The 24,045-nt window shown below is 39.4% G+C and overlaps 1 protein-coding gene across 1 annotated transcript in view; it reads right to left on the bottom strand.

The window, feature by feature from the left end:
* YARS2 (tyrosyl-tRNA synthetase 2) overlaps positions 1 to 24,045 on the bottom strand; it is a 202,102-nt gene that overhangs the window by 49,907 nt on the left and 128,150 nt on the right. Inside the window, exon 4 of the mRNA XM_044088101.1 lies at positions 19,283 to 19,453. Coding sequence (XP_043944036.1) covers positions 19,283 to 19,453 — 171 coding nt within the window. The remainder of the gene's footprint in view (positions 1 to 19,282; positions 19,454 to 24,045) is intronic.

Here is a 24,045-nt window from a genome sequence, read left to right as displayed (position 1 = left end):
GGGTCTTGAACCAGGTCTCAGTTACTGCACAGATGTCGATGTTCTCCACTTTTAGGAGTGCCTCGAGAGAGTGCATTTTGAGGTTTAGACTTCTAGCATTGAGTAGCATTACCCTCAGATTTTGCATACTTTTACCTGTTATGGTGGTGGTTTTGTCCTTTGAGAGTTGCCTAAAAATGGCACTATAGGGCCTAACTACATTCGGAGTTGGTAGCATCTCTGAGTTCATACCCGGCCTTAAATGAGAAACTAAAGTTTGGTATAGAAACTGGAATTATGTCTTAAGTTTCCTAATGTAACTAAAGAAGGCCTTACATTTACTTTTACAGTTGGTAGTGACCCTGAGTTAATATAGCTCCTTGCATGCTTTCACAGTGCGCGTGAGGGTTTTACTTATTAGTAGAGTCCCTTTTACGCTGGGAGAGTGGAGATCAGTTACAAATGGCCTGAATTTTCTTCTTTTGGTTGTAAAGCTTTTTATATGGAACTCCCACAATTAGTATTTATTGCTGAAGTTACTATTATTCTTACAGTGGAAAGGAACAGATTCCTTCATTGATGCTTACACTGGTAAGGGAACAGAATCCTTCATTGATGCTTACACTGGTAAGGGAACAGAATACTTCATTGATGCTTACACTGGTAAAGGAACAGAATTCAGGAGTATGCAAGATCAGGCACTGGGTTATTTGGAGAAATGCAACACTTATAATTGTTCAAGGAGGTCTGGAAACAGTTTTTTTTTTGTTGGTGCAATTCCATGACACTTTTTTTTGGGGAGGGGGCTCATAGTGTGCTTTTAAGGGAGAAGGTTGCTGCTAGATCAGATTTTACCAAGGAGGTAGTGACATTATGGGCAATACAAAAAGGAAAGAAGATGGTGAAGACAAGGTCAAGAAGACTATTACCGATGGTGGAGAAGATGACAATCTGATCAAAGGAATTAACAACAATAAAAGTGAGGAATGTTTTGAGATAATTTGCTAACTGCATATTTATTCCAGTTTATAGTAAAGTAGTTACCCATAAGGGGTTTCATTGCCCAGCTTTTTTTTCCCCTTTTGAACTTCACGTAGTACTTTAATTTTAAGTACTTAACTTCCATATCCTCAAAACAGCACTGTAAACATATTCAGCTCAGCTTAAGGGATTGCATGAATGTCTCGGAAAATAAAAAGTCGTCCTGATTATTGGCAGTGCATGTTAATATAGCCACCTGAATTCAGGGATATCAAACAGAAATGGAAAATAACTCTGCGTTTTAAAGAAAGGGGGCAAGAATCAGGAAGAAAGCTGAAAATAAAGAAAATACTTAAATATATAAATTAATAACATGCTGACTGCCCCCGTACAAGCTGGGACCACAGGCAGTTGCCCCTTCCCCCACAACCACTCTTCCTATGGCTCTGAAGAGCAGTACCAAACAAGGACTAATCCCTGGAATTACAGTACAAATCATAATGGCTGGTGAAGGTGCAAACCAGTACCAAGTAGCCATGGCACAAACATTCACAATGGAATATTTTTTTGCAGCAACTACTGGAAGCAGTAACAATGATAGTACAGCGGCCTTTAACACCACCATTTACCAAACTTTCTCACAGATGCAACTAAGGCTAAACTTGTCACTACTTATCTCCCTCCCACACGTCTTTATGATGCTCCCATCCAAGCATCAGAAAAATCAAAACTTGAACAATACTACAACAAAGTTGATACATTTGCAACAAATACCTCTTTCAGAACCCACCCCTGTACAGCACTAAAAAGGCTAAGTTGGTTAGAACTACCCAATCCACTGACATATAGCTTCTTACCGCCTATAAAGTTATCCAGAATCCATCTGCTTGTCCAGCACTAAATAAGATCTTACACAACTATGTTCCTAGTTGGTTATTATGATCCAGTGATCAAAAACTCATGTCTGCCCACAAACCTATTAAATCTGCTGGTGATTGCCTGTACTTGTACCATGTTGCTAAGGCCTACAACTCTTATCTCTATCCACCAGGTCAATATCCTCCCTCGCAACTTTCAAAACCATTCTGAAAGACTTGCTAGCCAAAAGCTGTCTATGTTTTGCTCAACAACAGGATAAACTATATCCCTAAATTTGAACAAATACCTGTTCATACCTTTACATCTCCTTACTCTGCCTTCTTCACTCACTTCCTTACTTCTATCAATTCCCCTCCCCCCAGCTTCCTCTCTAAATATACTATTAAGCTTACTTTTCTCTCACTTTGTACTGCAATTCCTGTTTGTGTTATATTAACTAACCTTTAGTTTATCTAGAAACTGGCTAAAACATCTCTATTAAATCATTGTCATATAACTTGTAACTATTCTTAACCAATGTTTTCATATTATGTCTAATTTTGTATAATTAAACTATCTGTTTTTTGCATTATTTTTAAAGTCTGTAAAATTATTGTTCTTAAAATGTTTTGTAATACTTTGGAACTTTTCTCCCTGGGCCTCACCTGAAAATGGGCTCCTTCCCAGTTGGCCTTTCCTGGTAATCAAATGCCAATAAATAAATAAAAGATGGTTAGTTGCCTGATGATAAAATTCAATGCAGCAAGAAGCCCTCCTGCGAAAGAAAGAAACCGCCCTAGACTGTTTAGGTTAGCGTTTTATACACTGAGTGGCTTAAGGAGGGCATCAGATTTCATGAACAAAGAATCTAAAAGCCTGCAGGATGCATGAACAGCACACCTTTATTACTAGTTCCATGGGTGGGATCACATAGAAGACCCTTATCTTTCTTACAAAGATGAGTCAGTGAGTGCCACAGATGGTCTTAGCAGCCTATGAGTATTTCTGAATCTGTAGAGAACTTTAGGGAAGGAAGGGCTCATTGTATTTGTGTTTCAGACTTAAGTGTCTTTTACTGCTCTGGAACCGTTTCATATGGCACTATGGGAGAGCGCCAATGACCCTAGCTGTACAATGGGTTGGCCAAGGCTCACATGATCTGCAAATGCCCAATGTGCTCAGGGAAGCAGTGACCCGAAGAGAAGACTCCTGGACCAAAAGTGTAACCATCAAGCCAGCAAAAAGGGCAGACCAGGCATGAATTGATGTTTAGCAGAGGAAGGAATTATGCAAAAACCTGAGGATGCAATCCCCAAATGTGGTTGCCTGGAGTCCACCTCTCATGGATCTATCCTCACTGACTGGTGACAGTGTAAGATTAACTCTTTAGGTACTTGTCAGGCAACTAGTGACAAGCAAATCATGTAAAGTATCATCATGGACAGACTCTGTAGGAGATTAGTGAATTTGTCTAGCCTGATTCCCTCACTTTTGCATACTCAGTTACTGGCCTGAGATTGCATAAATTACCCCTGGTGGATCCTGCACTAGGCTCTTTCTAGAACTGCCATAATCACAGAACTCATGTAGACCTCAAGATACTTCTTTCTCTGAACACAAACGGATTTTTGATCAACACTCATAATAGTGCTCAATGTCTTGCTCCTTGCCCAAGCCGCAGAGACTCTGTCACGGTCAGCTTCTTGGGTACCCAATATGGCAGCTTTACCATTGAGAACATTAAGATCAAGATCAGAACTGCATGAGTTGCAGAAGAGAATCAAATGGTAACAGCTTAGGCATGGTTTATCAGCCTAATGCACGCATTAACCAGGAGGAGGTAAGTGTATACCCAACTAAATACAGGGACAGAGAAAATTTTGCTGAGCTTGGTACAGCAGACAAGTAAATCACAGCAGTTACTTATTGTAGAAGGCTTTTAAGTCACATGTTCACGTATTACATATGGTAAGGTCTTCAAACAATATTATTTTATTCTAAATGAAAGAGAGGCAAACTGAACTTCATATTGTGGCAACACTGCAGTGGCTATCACTATCCATGGATAATTACCTTGATAAAACCTTCCACCAATATTACTCCACAGCTGGTGAGGCCACAGTGTGCACTAACAGATATTCCAATGAATGCTCTGCATTTCTGCTAGATGACACTATTTCATGTTCGATTAGCTAGTAACACATAATTTACACCTCTTATAATTGGCAATTTATTAGCTCTCACACAGTTTTAAATATTCTTGTTTAAGCAAAAATCCGAAAAGTATGCCATTTTGCTACACAGATGACCAGCTTTACAACCCGGTTGACAACTTGATTTTGTTTCACAAAATTCTTTCAACAAAAGGTGATGCATGGTGCACATGACAAACTATTATGACGACAGTTTTAAGCAAATTAGAGTAACACACATGGCCCATCACCTCCCTCAACTTTTATACATAATATCAACAGAAACCAAAAACTGAAGGTACCAATGTAGATCAAGTCATATAACAAATGCGAAAACAAATACAGTAGTCCAGTGTAGTAAAATCACACAAGTAAAGTTTAATGGTAAGTGCTTTCACAATACAACTAAGGAATGCTTCATCAGACAACTGAATAAAAATACTGGTCAGATTTTAAATGAGTCCGGTTAAAAACACACCAATCAAAATGCATTACTCACAGAAAGGAATGTCCCTAACCAAGTAATAAAAAGTGTATAAAAAATATATACAAATAACATATTACTTGCATAGAACACAAAATATACATTGTGTAAAGGAAACATAGTGCAATGTGAGCATGTTTAAAAAGGACATTCAAGGGCATTACCTAAGGGGGCGAGTTTTGAGTATCGGTTTCAAGGACACGGAATCATTAAGACCCAGTCCCCATTCTCAATATCCATTCTATCTCGGCGCATTCCATCCTATTAAAGTCCCCTTGTCTAACATCTAACCTTTGTATGTGCAAAACTTGAAAAACAAAGGTATGCTCTTCCCCCTTGGCCACACTATGTTTGGCCAAGGCACTATAACCCAATCTTTTTCTGGTACAGTATACATGGTCGCTTGTACGTTCCCTAAGCCTCCTATTGGTCTTGCCTACATAATAACTAAAGCAGACCACACAATGGGCTACATATACCACACTGGGGGTGTTGCAATCCGCTCGTACCCTCAGTTCCCAAAGATATCCTGTTTCTGGGTGCCTAAAGAATCTAGACTAATCTATAAAAAGACACGGAGCACAAGACCCACACTTGCGTGTTCCAAATGGATCAATCTGCAAGGTGGCCTGGTCTCTAGGATAGCAGAGTTGTTGTTTGAGGTTTCTCATATTTTTAAAAGCAAACTTGGGTCTATTTTCCACTAACTCCCTTGTCTTATCGTCCACTAATAGAATATGCCAGTTCTTCTCTATTAGATCTTTATACCATGCAAAATTGGCAGCATAGGGTATAACCATGGGCACCAAACCCACCCCAGCACGATCACTAGCTGTATGGTCAACAGTCAATGGGGGAGGGGAAAAATACGGTTTGGCTCTCCATTCCCTCTCTTGCTGAACCTTAAGGCACGCTCTTTCTATATCTCGTTCGTCATATCCTCTCTTATGGAAACTTTCTTTTAAGCTATTCAGCTCAGTAATATAATCCATCTCCTCACAGCATAAGCAGGACAACCTCATTGCCTGTCCCTCGATAATATTTGCAAAGACATGAGGTGCGTGCATGCTCTTACGATGCAGATAAGCCGGACAATAACAAGGCTTCCTGTGTAACTTTGTGCTCCACTGATTATTGCACTTAAACACAGTCACATCTAGGTAGTCAATACTATTCGTAGAATAGTTGATGGTAAATTTCAGAAAGCTTTCTGTGTTGTTAATATGGTTGTAAAACATGTTCAAACTTTGCTCACCACCTTGCCAATGAATAAAAAGATCATCCACAAACAGTCTGTAAAATACGATATGTGGATTATCTACCAGATGTTCCTGTTCCCACTCCACCATTACCAGATTAGCGTAAGTGTTGGCGCAGCTGGTGCCCATGGCTACCCCCGCTTTCTGCCAGTAGCAGGTATCCTCAAACAAGAAAATATTATGTTCTAAAACCAACTCAAGAAGTAAACATAAAAAAAAATCTATCTTCTCCATTGTAAACTTTCCCTGTTTAATCAAAAGGGATTTAACCTTAGCTATCCCCTGATCATTGGGTATGCTAGTAAAAAGGGAGACCACATCAAGTGTTGCAAACATTTTTAACTAAACAGGTTTCAGTTCTTGAATAACTTTATATAAATCCCTGAGAAAATGCTCAGTGTCCTTTAATATTTGTGGAAAGTCAAGCAAAGCACTCCTCAATTCATGTTCCAGATAAATGGAAATTGGCTCAGTTAGCCACCCAGCATCCGCTACAACTGGTCTAAATGTTGGGTTTCTGAGGGTCTTTATGTATTTTAGGTAGGCCATGCAAACGGGGAATCAAGGGTTTTTCCACCCACAAATATTGAAATAAAGTGTTGTCTATTAACCCCATAGTCTTACTTTCCAATAAAGTGTTAACGATTTCTCTGGACATGCTATCTATTTTTTCTAAGTCTACTTTTTCATATGTATTGTCATCATTTAACATTTCACGCATCATGAAAGTACAGTTGTGTACACTTACCATAAATGTAGATGTTTGAGTGTATTCACTGTTGCAGTCATTACAAGTGGGTTATCCTGCTGGCAGGCTACCCTCAGTCGGCCTGAATTCCAAAGTCTAGGTCCGGCGTCGGTTGCTGTCACCTCTTCCCTGACGTCAGTGCGCCAGGGGTATAAAAGATGTAGCAGATGCCATTTTCTTCAGTTTTTCTTGCCCCAGATGTCAGGTGCCCCCAAAAGGGTAGGCTAAAAATATGTCAATAAGCATGCATTCACCAAAGTATATATTTTGGCTTCATCTACAAGCAAATTCACCACATAGGTTGTATAGAATACAGAAGTACAGATAAGTTCCAGCAAAGTAATGGGGGATGGCGGGTGGGTAACCTGGACTGCAACAGTGAATACACTCGAACATCTACATTTATGGTAAGTGCACACAACTGTACTATATTCTTCGTGTTTCACTGTTGCAGTCATTACAAATGGGATGAATCCCAAAGCTAAGGTTGGGAGGCTGGAGCTAAATAGCATTAGGGGCGGCTATTAGGCCCTGCAGTGGCAAAGCCTGCCCTGGATTTAGAGTAGAGTGGTAAGTGATAGTGCTTTGTGAAGGTGTGCACTGAACTCCAAGTAGTAGCCTCTAAAATGTCTTTGGCTGGTACTCCCCTGAGGAAGGCTGCTGAAGTGGCTGCTGCTCTGGTTGAATGTGGCCTAATGCCCTTGGGTACTGGCTTGCCATGTTGAGAATAGCAGAAACGAATGCAGTGGCCTATCCACTTTGAAATAGTCTGCTTTGAGATCGCCTTTCCTTGTGATCCTGCAGCATATGCCACTAGTAATTGCTCTGTCTTTCTGAAAGCTTTTGTTCTGTTCAAATAGAAGCATAGCTGTATGTATATGTCCAAAGAATGCAGAATTCTCTCCCCCTTATTCTGTGGGTTTGGATAAAAGGTAGGCAGATGAACAGTTTGGTTAAGGGCCACACTGGGCACTACACCTTAGGCATAAATGTCAGGTTTGTCCTCAGAGAAACCCTGTCTGGATAAAAAATGATAAAAGGTTCCACAGCCATGAGTGCCTGTAGCTCTGAGACTAGTCTTGCAGAAGTTATTGCTAGGAGCAGAGCTGTTTTCCATCAGCTGCAGCGGCTGGCTCGAAAGGAGGCAGGGTGAGTTTTTCCAAGACATAATTGAGGTCCCATGCAAGTATTGGTGATCTCCTTGGAGGCCTTAAATTTTTGGCCCCTCTGAGATACTGCCTTAACAAAGGATGAGAAAAGATTGTTGGCTCTGTATTGTAATGAGCCGAAATGGCAGAGGCATGAATTTTTATAGATGAAGATAGGCATTCATTTGTCCAGCATCTCAGTCAAGTATTGCAAAATCTGAGGAATGTTTGGTACAGCTGTGTCAATTCCTTGTGCCTGGTTCCAAGCACAGAGTCTCTTCCATTTTCCAGCATAGGATTTTCTAGTACTAGGCCTCCTGGCCTCCAAAATGACATCCATCACCGCTTTAGTGAGAGGTGTGTTTTGTATGACTACATTATCCGCCATGCTGCCAGATTTAAGGTCTTGAGTTGGCTGTGCAGATTCTGATTGTTCTGCTGGGACAGTAGGTGAGGTACTTGAGGTAAGGTCCAGGCTGGGCACTGAGACAAGTTCCTTAGGATTGGATACCAGTACTGGCGTGACCAGTCTGAGGCAATCAGCATCATTTTTGGCTTCTCCTGTCTGACCTTTAGGAGTACCTTGGGGAGGAGAGGCAGAGGAGGAAAGGCATATACTGTTAAGTTTTTCCAGCTGAAAGATAGGGCATCCACTTTCCATGCTTGTCTGTGATAAGTCCTTGTGCAGAATATCTTTAGTTGGCAGTTGTGAGGTGAGGCAAATAGATCTATGTCCAAGCATCCCCATTTCCTTGTTATCATGCTGAAGACTTGTGGATCCAATTTCCACTCGTGGGGATCCATGAGGTTTCTGCTTAGTTCGTCTGCCAGAGTATTTATCTTTCCTGGCAATTGTGCCTGCAGATGTACTTGGTAAGTCAATGCTGTGTCCCACAAAGTCATGGCTAGTCTGCAAAGGGGGTAGGAATGAGTGCCTCCCTGCTTGTTTATGTACCACATGACCGTGGTATTGTCTGTCTTTATCAGTAGTTGTCCCGGATGAAGTAGGTCCTTGAAGGCTGTCAGGGCATTTTGAACAGCTAGCATCTCTTTTTGATTGATATGTAGATGCATTTGGTTTGTGGGCCATGTGCCTTGAATACATCTTCCTGCCATGTGGGCTCCCCAGGCATAATCCGATGCATCTACTGTTAATATCTGTGTGGCTGGGGGGTAGAGTGAATGGTTGTCCATTGTTCTGGTGACAGGCCTTCGCTCACCATAGAAACGTCTGTTGCAGGCAGGGAATGAGAGTAACTATTGTTTCCAGGCTGTGGCAATGTTGAGTCCAAACACTTTTTAGGTACCATTGAAGTTTCCTCATATGCAGTCTTGCATATGGAATTAGTAGGATGCAAAATACCATGAAGCCCAAAGCCTGCAGAAGTTTTCTTGCAGATAACTGGGCCTTTGTTGCCAACAGTTTGAAATAGGTAGTCAGTTGTCTTTGTTTGTCTGGCGTGAGATAAGCCATCTGGGCAGTTGTATTTAAGCTTGCACCCAGTAATATTATCTCTTGAGAGGGTACTAGTTTTGATTTCTGTTCGTTGACTGTGTACCCTAGGCATGATGGTAATCTCTTTACAAACGCCAGATGCTGTAGTAAAATGTCCTTGTTCTCTGCTTGAATGAGGCAGTCGTCCAAGTAAGGATATATTCCTCTTTGTCTGCAGTATGCAATCACTGGTGCCAGGCACTTTGTGAAGACCCTGGGCGCAATAGATAAGCCAAAGGGCAATGCAGAGAATCGGTAGTGCATTGAGCCAGCTTTGAATATGAGGTATCTTCTGCATGTTTGTCTGATTGGGACATGCAGGTATGCCTCTTTTAGATCTAAAGTCACAAGCCAAGCCTTCTTGCTCAACATGGGCAGAAGCTGCTGTAGAGTCAACATTTTGAAGTTTGGAATATCCAAATATGTGTTTAGAATAGATAGGTAGAGGCTTTGTATTTTCTGGGTACCAAGAACAGTCTTGAATACAATCCTTGTCCCTGCTCTTGTTCTGGTACTTGTTGAATGGCCCTCATGTCCATGAGGGATGAAACTTGTTTTTGTGCCTCTGCCCATTGATTGCGTGGCAGATCTGGCATACTGTTTGGCCTTGGCAGGGTGTGAAAGTGGAACCTGTAGCCTTGTGATACTATATTTAGAACCCATTTGTCCTGGGTGATCATGTGCCAATTTTGTGAAAAAGTGCTAGTTTCCCCCCCAAAGGGGCTGCCAAAAGATAAGTGCTTGGAGCTGGAAGGGGAAAGTCATTGAGACTGTTTCCTGTATGGCTGTGATTTTTCCTCTCCGCTCTTGGAGGTAGAAGCACCCCATTGTTTAGGCCTGTATGCGCCTTGGGGCTGTGATCTGCCTCTGGGGCGTCTGTATCTGCCTCTTTGTGGCCTATCGGACACTGGAAAGGACCAATCCTTTGTAGGCCAGTTCCTGCTAAATCTGGGAGGCAGTACCTGCAAGAAATCCTTGACTGTTTGCATAGATTTAGCTTTGTCCTCCATTTTCTTCAACACCTCTTCAGCTTTAACACCAAACAAAGAATTATGCTGAAATGGAGCATCTAATAGTTTTGCTTTAACATGATCAGGCAGATTCTGTTCTTTTAACCAAGCATGCCTCCTAATGACAGAACCTGTAACAGCGGCCCTGCAGGAGGCCTCTAAAGAATCAAAACCACATTGCAAAGTATGCTTTCCAACTTGTTCAGCTGCATGCAATAAATCCTGCATTTCTTTGTTGTCTGCACATTCTGAATTTGCTGACATTTTCTGTTTAAGCAATGACATTAGATATTGCTGATATTTAAGCATATGAAATTGGCAATTTAAGGCTTTTACAGCCAAGGTAGCAGAAGTATAAATCTTTTTACCCCATCTGTCTAGGGCCCTAGAATCCCTATCAGAGGGGATAGGGTTTTTTGAAGTAGAAGCCTCGACCCCTTTGGGACCCTGAGAAATGGTTTATGGGTCAGCAGCAGGGTTTTTATAAAGAAATTTATGTGAATAAGGAACCCTATAGTATCTGTCTGGCTTAACAGGAGCTGATGGTAGAGAGTCTGGAGATAGACTGGACTCTGAAAATACATCATCTACAATGTCTAAAACAGGTGGGATAGCAAGGGGCCTGTGCTGAAGCAGTAAAATGAAGTCTTTGAGCCTTTTCTTGGATTCTGAGTAATCTTGGCTCTCCCAGTGGAAATGCTCCATCATAGTATGCGGTGTCTCCCCAAAAGAGTAATCCTTGGGAGGAGAGGCTGAAGAGAGAGATTCTTCAGCATCAGAATCCTCATAGGGAGGAAGAGAATATTCCTGTTCAGAGGAGGAATCACAGGAAATGGAAACCTGGTCTGAAGATTCATATACTAACTCTTGCCTAGGCCTCTTATCAGGAGGGGGATGGGAACCCCTGATCAAAGTAATTAGGTCTTCGGCCATTTTAAGCATCTGTGTTTTAGGCATGGAGGCCTGTCCAGGAAAATGCTGCACTTGTTTCTTTGTCTTTAGTGTAGCTTTAGTCTTTGCCTTTGAAGCTGAATTAGGTTTCACATATAACTGTGTAGGCCTGAAAATACCCTCAGAAGCCGACACCTGCTCAGCGGCTTCTGACCCATCTGAGGGAATAGTTTCCGAGTGTCCAATACCTTGAGTTTCCAGTGGCCTTGTCGGCTCCAAGTGGGAGTCGGAAGCGGCCTGTGGCTATGAGGTAGCGGGCGTCAGGGGCTGCAAAAGCGCCTCACTGAGAATTGGCGAACCAGCGACAGGGCTAGCAGAAGCCTCGTCATTGGTTTTGGATCTCGGATGCCTGTCCTTTTCTTTGCGCTTTTTATAAACTCCGGTAGTCAGCTGTTCCGACGGCATTATATAATTAAATCTTCTGCCAAAGTAATGGAATGCAAAATCGTACCGACACTTAATAGTGCGTTGGTTAAATCTAGCACAAAACCGACAACTAGCAATGTTATAGTCAGGGCCTAGGCAAGGAATGCAGTAAGAATGAAAATCCTTATGAGGTATTTGCTTCCCACAAGAAATACAATTAACTTTTTCTGACATTGGTCTGGAGCAAGAAAAAAGTTTCCCCAACGGGGTACTTAGCTTTAATGAAGACTTCGGATCTGAAATTCGAATTTGAAAAACTCAGGAGTCGGCCGACCGGCACTTGCAAACTGCTTTTGCTTCGGGCACCGCGCAGCAAGAAAGACTGAAGAAAATGGCGTCGGCTGCGTCTTTTATACCCCTGGTGCACTGACGTCAGGGAAGAGGTGACAGCAACCGACGCCAGACCTAGACTTTGGAATTCAGGCCGACTGAGGGTAGCCGGCCAGCAGGATAACCCAATTGTAATGACTACAACAGTGAAACACGAAGAACATCAAATAATACTCTGAATTCAAAATCACCACAGGCCCTCCCTTATCGGCAGGACGAATAAATATCTGCTAGTTAGATTGTAAATCTTTCATAGCTTTTCTTTCTAATGCTGTTAAATTGTTAGTAACAATATAACTTCTTTTCATAAAATCTGTAGCATATACATCTTTCTCACATGCCTTCAAAAAGACTAATAAGTTAGCAGGCAAAACAGGTAAATATGTACTTTTTCTCTTGTGTACTTTGTTTTCATGAACAGGTACACATTCAGAAAACTGCTGTTTCAAAGCTACATTACGTACATATAGACGTATAGGTATTAATAAGTCACTAACATTAATGTCCATGGAAGGAATAAAATTCAAACCTTTATTTAAAGGCATAACTTCAGCTTCACTGAGGGTATAGTCTGAGATGTTCCATACTAGTCCCCTTGAGTATACCCCCACATCTTCTTTAAAGTGCGTGGCTGCATATTGGTTGGTGATTCCTTGCGCTTCAAATTTGTCTTTTGAAACTCCTGGTTGAACGATCTTTTCCTTCCTGGATGGAAGGGTAATGGAAAATTTGGTTGAACCAAACCCTTAGGCTCTGAAATGATTTTCCTTCTAACCACAGGATTAGAAGTAACAGTATTAGGCGTATCCTGTGTATTATTCTCCCCAAACACCTCCATGGGTGTAGAGTACGTAGAGTGTACCGTTTCTGTATTCTTAGGTGATAAGAAAGCCCCTTCATTTTGTGAATTAACTGTGGCCTCAGTAGTGTTACCAATAACGGCAACACAGGGTTCTAAGGCATTCACTGAGAGAATTCCAGCTTCAATGTCAGTACTGGAACGCCCTTCCCTCAACGCTGATGGAATGCTGCTCTAGTGCAACCTCATTGGTGGAACCCTCTTGTAGTACAAATCTATTGGCCGAGCCCTCGCATTGTACCGACCTATTCAAAGGTGGCTTTTCTTTAGTTACATTGTTTCTTGGCCACACAAATATCTGCCGGTTAGAAAAATCTGCAAAATCCCTTCTTAACTTTTTCTGTTCCAAAAGTTTATTCTCATACCTGAGAATCCAATCAATTAGTCCATTCATAAACAGTTCAGCTGGCCCCTCATCTCTCAACATAATCTATTCTTGCTGCTGTTGTATTTTGTTACTATTCAATTCTCTTTCAATAGGCAGAAAAAAATCAACAAGTAATTTTAAATAAGACTTACTGTTGATTTTCTGCCAAGCAGTTAATAAGGCAGGGTAAGCATTCCCATAAGTCGGCATGTTTAGTACATGCAAACCCCCTTGGTACAACTTCTTTATCCAAACATGCCTCTAGATGGTATCGCTGACACTGTAAATGCTTAAATCTATACATATCATTCTCGATGTTAAGTGTATAGATATTGTATTCATTACCTTGCTTTGAAGCAGACCCATTCTCAACATTAAGATATGCACCGTATTTTCCCCTCCACCATTGGCTGCTGACCATACAGCTAGTGACCGTGCTGGGGCAGGTTTGGTGCCCATGGTTATACCCTATGCTGCCAATTTTGCATGATATAAAGATCTAATAGAGAAGAACTGGCATATTCTATTAGTGGATGATAAGACAAGGGAGTTGGTGGGAAATAAACCCAAGTTTGCTTTTAAAAATATGACAAACCTCAAACAACAACTCTGCTATCCTAGAGACCAGGCCACCTTGCAGATTGATCCATTTGGAACACGCAAGTGTGGGTCTTGTGTTCAGTGTCTTTTTATAGATCAGTCTAGATTTTTTAGGCACCCAGAAACAGGATATCTTTGGGAACTGAGGGTATGAGCGGATTTGTAACACCCCCAATGTGGTATATTTAGCCCATTGTTTGGTCTGCTTTAGTTATTATGTAGGCAAGACCAATAGGAGGCTTAGGAAACGTATACATGACCATGTATACTGTACCAGAAAAAGATTGGATTATAGTGCCTTGGCCAAGGGGGACGAGCATACCTTTGTTTATCAAGTTTTACACATACAAAGGTTAGATGTTAGACAAGGGGACTTTGTTAATAGGACGGAATGCGCCGAGATAGAATGGACATTGAGAGTGGGAGCTCATAGGGGACTGGGTCTTAATGATTCTGTGCCCTTGAAACTGATACTCAAAACTCGCCCCCTTAGATAATGCCCTTGAATGCACTTTTTAAACATGCTCACATTGCACTATGTTTCCTTTACACAATGTATATTTTGTGTTCTATATAAGTAATATGTTACTTGTATATATTTTTTATACACTTTTTATTACTTGGTTAGGTACATTTTATGAGTAAGGATTAATTGATTTATTACACGGGGGAGGATCCTTTCTGTGAATAATACATTTTGATTGGTGTGTTTGTAACAGGACTCATTTAAAATCTGACCAGTATTTTTATTCAGTTATCTGATGAAGCAATCCTTAGCTGTATTGTGAAAGTGCTTACCATTAAACTTTACTTGTGTGATTTTACTACACTGGACTACTATATTTGTTTTCGCATTGGATATATGACTTGATCTACATTGGTACCTTCACAGTTTTGGTTTCTGTTTACTTTCGTTGGGTTTTTGCACCAGCAAAGGGATTTAACTTATTTTATACATAACAGTTAAAAAACCTGCTCCCACTCTGTCTCTACCAGCATGTGTGTGAAAAAAAACTCTGTATAAATACATAGGTCACAAGCAAAAACCCTCATATTATGAGTAAATAGGCTAAGTAATTTGTTCACATTTTAAAATGGCAAGAAGATTCTCTCTGTTTTTATTTTTATACACATATATACGTGTGTGTGTGTGTGTGTGTGTGTGTGTGTGTGTGTGTGTGTGTGTGTGTGTGTGTGTGTGTGTGTGTGTAACAAACTAAAACAAATAAATATTTACAGATTACTAGATTGATTCTTATTATATATGCTGCTAGGATTCATTATGCAGCCAAACAGTTTAAATAACTTTATTTTATTTACTTTTTGTTGACAGAGTTGGTCCAACTAGGCTAGTGATCTCTTTTCAGGGGAACACAGGTGGCATTTGTACTAATAAGGAAAATTTGGCCGGGGGGTGCGGGATTTCCCCTACTCGTTGGGAGAGAGCTTGTTCCATTCCTAGTGCCATGGTGGCTGGGAGAACAGCACTCAAAGAAATCCAAAATGGCAGACAGCACACAAGCAAATGCTGGTGCAGTGTCTGAAACTATACCACATTCTGAAGAGCTGTTTCAGAAGAATGCTTGTTTTATTACAAGCAAATGTACAACACAATGATGGATGTGTTACTACAACCCTCCAGTCAGGATGGTTGCAGGATATTTTGGGTGAATTGTTGATGCAGAGCGGGCTGGAGAGTGGAGAGGAGGTTTCTTGGGATGAAATTATGGACAAAATTCAATAGGAGGAATCAGAAACTATTTTGAAAGAAGAATGCCCGACAAAAATTGTATGCTGAGACTGCTAAACTGCACAGAAAGTGATGACAGATGAAAAGAGGAGAGGAAATGCCAACAATCACAGGGAATTTGTGGTGAGAATTGCTAACAAGAAAAAGAAATGGACAGGCATGACATTTGGGGATAATTTAATGGTCCCGTTGGCAGTGAAGGCTCAGGAGAGTTTTTACTTTTATTTATAGAGCGACATTATGTGACACTATTTTTGAGACTGGTTCTATTCTGGAAAGTTTTTTGGGAGAGTATGAGAAGAAAAATAACTGTAATCCATGGAATTCTTATGTGGTTAAAGCATTTCACAGTGAATCAAAAAAAGATGCACATCAAATTTGAACTAAAGTTGAAAGAGACTTTAAACGGACATTAGCAAAGTATATGATAACAGGGGATTGTGGACTGGGGGTGGGACTATCGTATTGAAAACTGAAAAAGAAAAACTGTTCATATTCTTAGTATGATAAATGCAGAGGGTAACAGAGGTATTGCAAAATATTAGGAACAACCCAAAATATGTTTTTTTTTCTGTGGAAAAGACAATCATTTGATAAGTAAGTGTGCTAAGAGGAAATGTTTAAACGGGTCACGATGCAAGAAAGTGTGAATTAAAATGTTATAAATGTAACAAAATTTGGTGCATTAGAGGATGGATGGTAACCTAGAGAAAAAGGATACAGAAAAAGAAGGAAACAAAAAGTGAGGATAGTATACGAAGAGAAGAAACCGTCTCAATAAAAAAGTGGGAGGATACAGGGAAACAAGATCAGGATGACCATTAAGATAAGGATAAATAGAAAAATAAAATGAGAATATAGAAGAAGGTTCTGAAATAAGTGATGAGGAAGATATAAATTGGAAAACAGTGAAAGGTAAAAATAACTACTGGCAAAAGAGTAAGACAGAAAGAAAGTTTAAAGAGAAGTGTAAAAGAGAGAAAAAGAAAGGAAATGAATAATGCAAACGAGATAAATTCTTCAGATTCACATAATTTCTGGTAAGCTACAACACAGACATAATGACAATTTTACAGTGCTTTCAATAAATGTAAATAGCATCAAAAACGTAACTAAAATAGGCATTCTAAATGGACAAATTAAGTGTGATGTTGACATAACATTAGAAGATATAAGATTTTTGAGACAAGAAGACAAATGACAAACAAAGAAACTTTGGGAAGGTGATACAATATGGAACTTAGGAAAGGAACTATGTTTAAGTATAGTTGAATATTGTAGAAAGTCAGTGAAAATATTAAAAAGATTAACTATTGTAGACATTAGACAGCATAATCAGGTACATAGAATTATAGCATTATATGCTTATGTTACAAGTAAAGAAAGGGAAAATTTATTTCATAAAATTTTGGATTATGTAGTAATTGATATGAATATATTAATGGGAGAATTCAATTGCCATTTGAGAGGAAAAAAGAAGAGCGGAAATGATGTTAAGAATTTTTGAAGTTCTAAAATGTAGCAATTTAAAAATTTTGAATAATTTGTGGACAAAGTCGAAGTATATAAAACATGGGAATAGATTACTTTATTATATCACAAGGTTTAAATATAGCTAAGGAAGATTATTTCAGATCATTCAGCCATTTAGATAGAAATACAAGAAATTGAGTACATTAAATTGTGAAAATGAATAAAAAGAATAACCAAATTATGGAATGAAAATGGTAAAATAAGTATGTGTTTATGGAAAGATCCCATTTCCACTTGAATGTGTTATAAAAACTGGTCTGAGTGGTGGCTAGATTTGAAAGAAAAATTTAAGAATTTGTTTTTTTAGAATGGCAGTCAGATGTAAGAAAAGTAGAGAAAATAATTTATAAAATAATGTGTATGGATGCTTTAAAGGATTTGGAAAGGAACAATATAGAATACAGAATTCTATATAACAGAACAGAGGATTTATGAAAAAAAATCAAGAGAAAATCAAAGTATTACTTAAAGGACAACAATGGGATTCATTTATTAAATGCTCAACTTCTCTTTATCTTTTTTCTTCTTATTTACTGTCCCTGCTGTGAATAAACAAAAATACAGCATTTAAAATATTTTAAATTGACTGTTTCTCTCCACTAGAACAGTACATTGCTGTACTGTGGTAGTTTCACTTTCAAAAAACTTTTGTCCCACCCTTGCTGCAGTCTCCAATTCACTGATGTCATCAAGGCCACTGAATACAGGTAATTTTCTGGCCATTTCCCTCCCCAAATTGACATCACCACTACCATCCTAAAAACCCACCCACGCTATGATGTCACAGCTCCCTGGTCCTTCCCCTACCCATACAGAAAGTAAAGGCTAGAAGAAGGAAACAGTACACGAGTTAAATCTCCTGCTGTGAGCTGTCAATCACAGCAGGTTAACAGCTCAACTTACCCTTGGCACTTTGACAGCTAGGGAAGTTAGGTATGATGGGGAATGGAAGATGAGTCAAACTAGTACAATTTGGGCTTCACAAAAGACTGCAGTTTAGCCACTCTAAAAAGAAGCAACAGTAAAAAGCACTTTGAGAGTCTGTTCTGCGGCATTTGCACTGTTTGTGTTTTAAGTAGTCACTGGATGGCATGAAATGTTACTTAAAACTAACTGAAAGACAGCCGTGTACGCATGTAAAATCAGTGCAGTGACAGGAGCTTTAGTAAAAAGAAGCTTGCATGACATATTTTTTACAGACAAGCACTGCATTGTGAGATACCTAGAGGCAGATTAAACAATCAGAATTATTTCAAGATGCCATGTGGGCAGACTGGAGAAATTACATATAAAAATATTTAAAAACCTGTAAATAGTCTCAGAGTGGTGTTAAAATGTGGGAATAGAAATTACAGCCTTCTGCACCAAAGGCAAGTTATGCTACCTGTTCATAGGTAGGTACTAGGCTATCGGCCCAAGGGCCTACGTAAGCCTAGCCAGCAAGGTTCCATAGCTTACGCCACCCAAGAAAGTTATTTTCCTGTGCCACTGTCCAGCAGAGACAAAGAAGTGATCCCCGGGGTGTATTTCCTATTTGGCAACCACTCATCAAGATTTTTCTTGAAGAGTGCTAACGAAGAACTTTGCTTGACATAGATGGGTAGCTTATTCCAGAGTATAGGAAGTCTCTGGGACAGGAATCTATCCCTCCAGCGTGTCCTATTTATTGTGGTGACAAGGTTTAGGTCCCTAGAGCGTGTAGCTCGGAGGGATTGGGATTTCTTTACGTGTAGTATTGTCCAACAGCTCTGGGTTTGACATAGCTTTATAAGTTATGCAGAGATCACCTCGGAGTGGGCGATATGCACCACAGACACTGCTTAACAAAGAACACGGATTAATATTTCTCCATTAATAAGTTCAATTTTATCCAGTACTTAAATTCTGTTCATTACATCCTAACAGAAGGCATTTCTTTTTGAATGTAACAGTGATAGCATTTAATAATTCTGTACATGAAAAAGTAACCTGAATTCTGCAATTCTTTGTACTCATTTTAAGATTCTCTTGTTGTAAGCACGCCATGTCAGTAAAACCAACATTAGGGAAGTTTAAACATGTGGAAAAAATATTTTGGTTTCTACCTCCAAAAATACCCCTTATTAACCAAGAGGAAGAAATTCAGCCATTAAATGACGTTTCAACATTTTTGCAAAGACTAAAGAGTCTAACCCCTTTCATAATAATAAAGTAATATCTTTGTACCAAGTAACCAGAAGATAGTTGCAGTGATGCAAAACCCAGTTTCTAGGGTGAAGTAAAGCAGAAAAGGCATGCATAAAATTAGCAAATGCAGTAGTAAAACAACATACCCCTTTGGTCCATCTGGAATGGCTTTGGCTTTACGACACATATCCAATATGGTAGTCCCAGATTCAAGTAGCAACTCACAGAAAGGAGCTTCTCTGAAAAGTTCCTGCAGCTCCTCTTCTGACATTTCCTCCAGGGCTTTCACACTGCTGTGATAAAATGCATGTGTACACCTACAAAGCAGCATACATAATCCCAAAGCTATAAGTAATGAAAAGTGGAACAGAAGACACAAAATAAGCAGTCCCTTATCCATCTGAGCTTTATCACAAGTCGCAATAACAAATAATGAGCTTCTATCATCTGAAAGTATCTGACTGTGTTACTTTAAAAACTTTTATAATGGGGTGACTTTGTCCCCTGACTTCCTTCTACATTCCTGTTACATTCTAAGGCACTAGATGAACCATTAGAAAGTTCATTCAGGAGGGTAATAAAACATATTCACACAGCTGACCTTTGCCATGGTGCCTATGTCAAAGCTATCTTACTATTGAAAAACTCAGCATCTCAGTGTCAGACGCTAAAGTTACCAAATTATATTTAATCCTATAATAATGTAACTACTTCTACTTAATGAAACAAATCACATTTGCTACAAATGTCAGATTCATTGGAATATCAAGATGAATTACAACCAGAAGACTATTCCTTCTTGAAAGCTGTTTGTCAGGGTTATCAGAAGCATAGTTTGTTATATCAAATTTGAAAAGTCTGATGTTATTACTGGTATCCATACTGCAAAAAAAAAACAGCAAGACATTTCATACAGTTATACTTTCAATTACACCATAGTGACAAATTCATAAAAAAGGCAGGCTATTTTGAAAGACTATTTTCATTAAAGAGTATAAATAACAAGAGAGACTTAAGGCATCCTTTACATCTGCATATTAATTTTATATAACAACTTTCTTTTTTTGAAAGTGAAACTTAAGTTTATTTATACAAATTCTTTGCAGTCTTTTATAATGCATTTTATTTCACAGGTGATTACTAGGCTAATGACCCCTTGGGGTCCTTTTTAAGCCTATCCATGCTTCCCAAAGGTGAGAATCAAACCCTATACTTTGCCTGTAAGGTAACAACCTCAATCATTATGCCAACGCCCAGCTCCTTTACTCAAAGGTTCAAGGTTATGCACTAGGCTAGCTGCCTTTGTTGGCCATTTTCATTATAGCTCATTTCCGTCAAACACCCTGTACCTTCTCTGTCTGTGAAATAAACACCTTACTTCACAGTAAATTTGCAATTAAATTAAATTTATGTTAAACGCATTTTACTTCCTTTCTCTCACAGATCTCATCTCCTTTTCCTATATCTCCTTCATAATATTCAATACATCCTATACCGATTGCTGTTTGCAGAGTTTGCCATCAACAACTGTCCATCCTCAGACTTGTCTTTTATTCAGTATAGTCATGGACTGAACCCCCCCCCCCCACCCCACCCCAAAGACTACAGCAGAATAAATATAGCATCAGGCCCTGCAAATACGTACAGACTTGTCTTTTACTCAGTGTAAAGGGAATTTACTTGTGTGTTCTGTTATCCTAATCATGCTTTGTTGAAAATGATACCAAGTTTAATGCCTCTTCTCTGCTTGGTCTGCTTTCTGGCAGTTTTAACTAGAATCAAAAGTAGCTTCCACTGCATCTCAATCACTCACCTCCCCTTCCCTCTTATTAATGACCTATACCTTACTCTTGCTGGCAGCCTGTACTTTCTTAATTGTGTTTTCCAGCTACTGCTTTTGTGACTCCTTCTTTGCTTCTAGAACCTTTCCCATGCCCTGAAGTTTCACTAAAAAATGAATAAACAACTTCTTCTTTAAACAGTAAATGTGGTTAACTTTAAACGTAGCTATGAAAAAAGTTCCTCTCATTTTTCCATACATTATTTTTCCTTACTACCTCAGTCTACTGCCTATCCCCACACACCTCTGTAGTTTACATACTCATAATACACTTAAATCCCTTCTTTCACCTCAGCACTTCAATAGAGTTTTATTGTCCATTCCCATATAACTTTTAGCCTTACAAAAATTTTTTCACCCACAGCAGCTGTAACACCTTCTCAGCCCATTCAGGCTCACTTCAATTCCTTACTCTAACCCTAATTTCCACCCACCCCTACTCCATCTAAACTTGTACCATTCTATCATCCACCCCTACAACAAAACAACCAACCAAATTCAATGAGGCATACAGTTGCCTAACTCCTCAACTTGTAAACCCATATCAAAGCCCACCTAATTAACTTTTCCCAATTTACTGCAACAAAAATAGCATGCAACTTCCATCCAACTAACTCTGTCTTCCTATAACTTAAGTATAATATGCTGCTACTCCAGTCTACTCTCACAGTTATACTAAGCATACTCACCATTGCAACATCCTACCACACTCAACTTCCCCATCACTCTATATTCCCCAAGTCTATACTCCTAGTCAACAAATACCCAGTCATCAACCATAAAACTGCACACAGTCTCTACCCATTAGGAACTTGGGCCCTCTTCAGTTACAGATACAGATGCAACCCATATATCATTAACACCCCAATTCTACTCTACCACATTGTTGGGACAGTCACCCTAACCCTGGACCATCCCTTCAACCAACCAAGCCACATCTAAACCATCAGCTGTCACCATTACCAGCACACAACTCACTAATTCTAACCTACTATTAATGCACATAAACCTCAGAAGCATCTAGAACAAAATTCCAGATATTCATGCAGACACTGCAGCAAACAAGCCAGACATTCTAATCATCACTGAAACTTGGCTAAAAAGAAACACTAAAAATGAAGAAATCCTTCCCCCAGGATACAATATAATAAGAAATGATGGAGTACACAAAAAAAAGCTGGAGGGGTTGCAATATTTTTAAAAACACACTAGATACCCACTGAGTCATCCCAACTACTCCAACACAGAAATCTATTACCCTCCTACACCCGAACAAGCACAAAACTATTTGCATTACTGTCTTGTATATTCACCCAGGCAACAACATGCCCATTCTAGAAGACCTCCTTGGTTTTCCACTAAAGAAAATAAACTATTATACTTGGGGATGTGAATATAGAATATTTTCTTGTAAACATCGACTCCCCTACCCTCTCCATTAACTTATTCAGTTAAACTCATGTAATCACCTCACCAACTAGAACTGACAAACACAGCAAAAGGAACTCAATACTAGACAGTATCCATACCACCTCACCCTCAAACATAAACCACTTTGGCTGTCTCCCAGACAACATTAGTAACCATCTCCCTATATTTATTACAAGACAAACTAATCATACCCCCCAAACATACAGCACTGAAACAAGTACGTAGACTCTCCTCTTAACAAAGACATCTTTATAAACTACCTCTCCCAATACAACTGGAACACTCTAGAAAAAAAACTACCACTAGAAGATGCTGTTGCACATTTCAGTAAAACACTCCTTAACATACTAAATTAATTAGTTTCCATAAGAACAAAACATAACCCTGCTCCATAGGTCAACAAAGAAACCAAACAGCTCATGTTAAATAGAGACAAAGCCTAGAAATCATGAGACTTCCAAGATGGCTGCACACTGAGTAACAGCTTAATTTCAGCTCTTCCAGTGTGAAAAAAAGAAACTCAGAGAGAAGAGCCAGTGAACTTGTCTTTTTGGGTGAATTTCAGTAACTGGCTAGTAAGTGCACCGCCTGGATGCCAGCAAAAGAAAAATTCAGAGAACCTGAAAGAAAAAAATCAATCACAAAAGGTGTGGAGAAAACAGCAACTTTGAAGAATACTGCAGCCGTTCATCAAAAAGCACTGCAAGCTCAAGCTTTGGTACAAGACATGACTTCCAGTAACCTAGAGGAAAAAAATAAGTCAAATGTACTCAGAACTGATTAAAATAAAAAAAACTGAAGGAATATATCAATTCAAATAACAAAAGGCTGGAAAAAATGGAAGAAGCTTTAAACAGATATTCAGATAAGCTGATAAAAATGCAAAAAAAACAGAGATCGTAATGAAGAAAGGCTGCCTGAATATGAGACTGCTCAAGAAGAGATGCTTCAGAAAATAACAGAATTAGAGGATCGAATGTAGAGTTGTTAACTGAAAGGCTGCATCATATGTATGCTCCAAACCTGGCCATAAGAAAGCAACCTAGACCTTTAATAGTAAATATGCACTCCTACCAGCAAAAATAGTAAATTCTGACAAAACTGTGGCAGAAGGGCAAAGTACTAAAAGTGTGAGACAGTAGAGTGTTTGTGGAAAATGATTATTCACTGTACACCCAGCAGAAGTGGAGTAAATTTATTTCACTAATCAGGGAATGTCAAGTAGCAGGTGTGAAATTCAAGCTGCTGTATTATCCAGCTATGTTCAGAGTATTCTTTCCTGCAGAGTTAAAATCATTTTTAATGCAGAGCATGCTAAGGAGGAAATACAAAACTTTGCCCAACAAAAAGTGAGACATGAAACAGAAGGAGATTCTGCTTCTTGTTCTTCTGGTAATAGAGCCCAAACAGCAACTGCATCAGTGAAACCTTTTCCAATGTTTCAAAGGAAAATGATTGAGAGAGAGACAAAAGCACAAGAAAGTACAGTTGTGTACACTTACCATAAATGTAGATGTTTGAGTGCATTCACTGTTGCAGTCATTACATTTGGGTAATCTGCTGGCAGGTTGCCCTCAGTCGGCCTGAATATCAAAGTCTTGGGTCCTGCGTCGGTTGCTGTCTTCTTCCATGACGTCA

This window comes from Protopterus annectens, chromosome 11.part0, assembly GCF_019279795.1.
Source record: "Protopterus annectens isolate FY-2018-M chromosome 11.part0, PAN1.0, whole genome shotgun sequence".
Classification (NCBI taxonomy): domain Eukaryota; kingdom Metazoa; phylum Chordata; order Ceratodontiformes; family Protopteridae; genus Protopterus; species Protopterus annectens.
The sequence above is the reverse complement of the archived record's forward strand: the minus strand, read 5'-3'. Positions and strand labels throughout refer to the sequence as shown.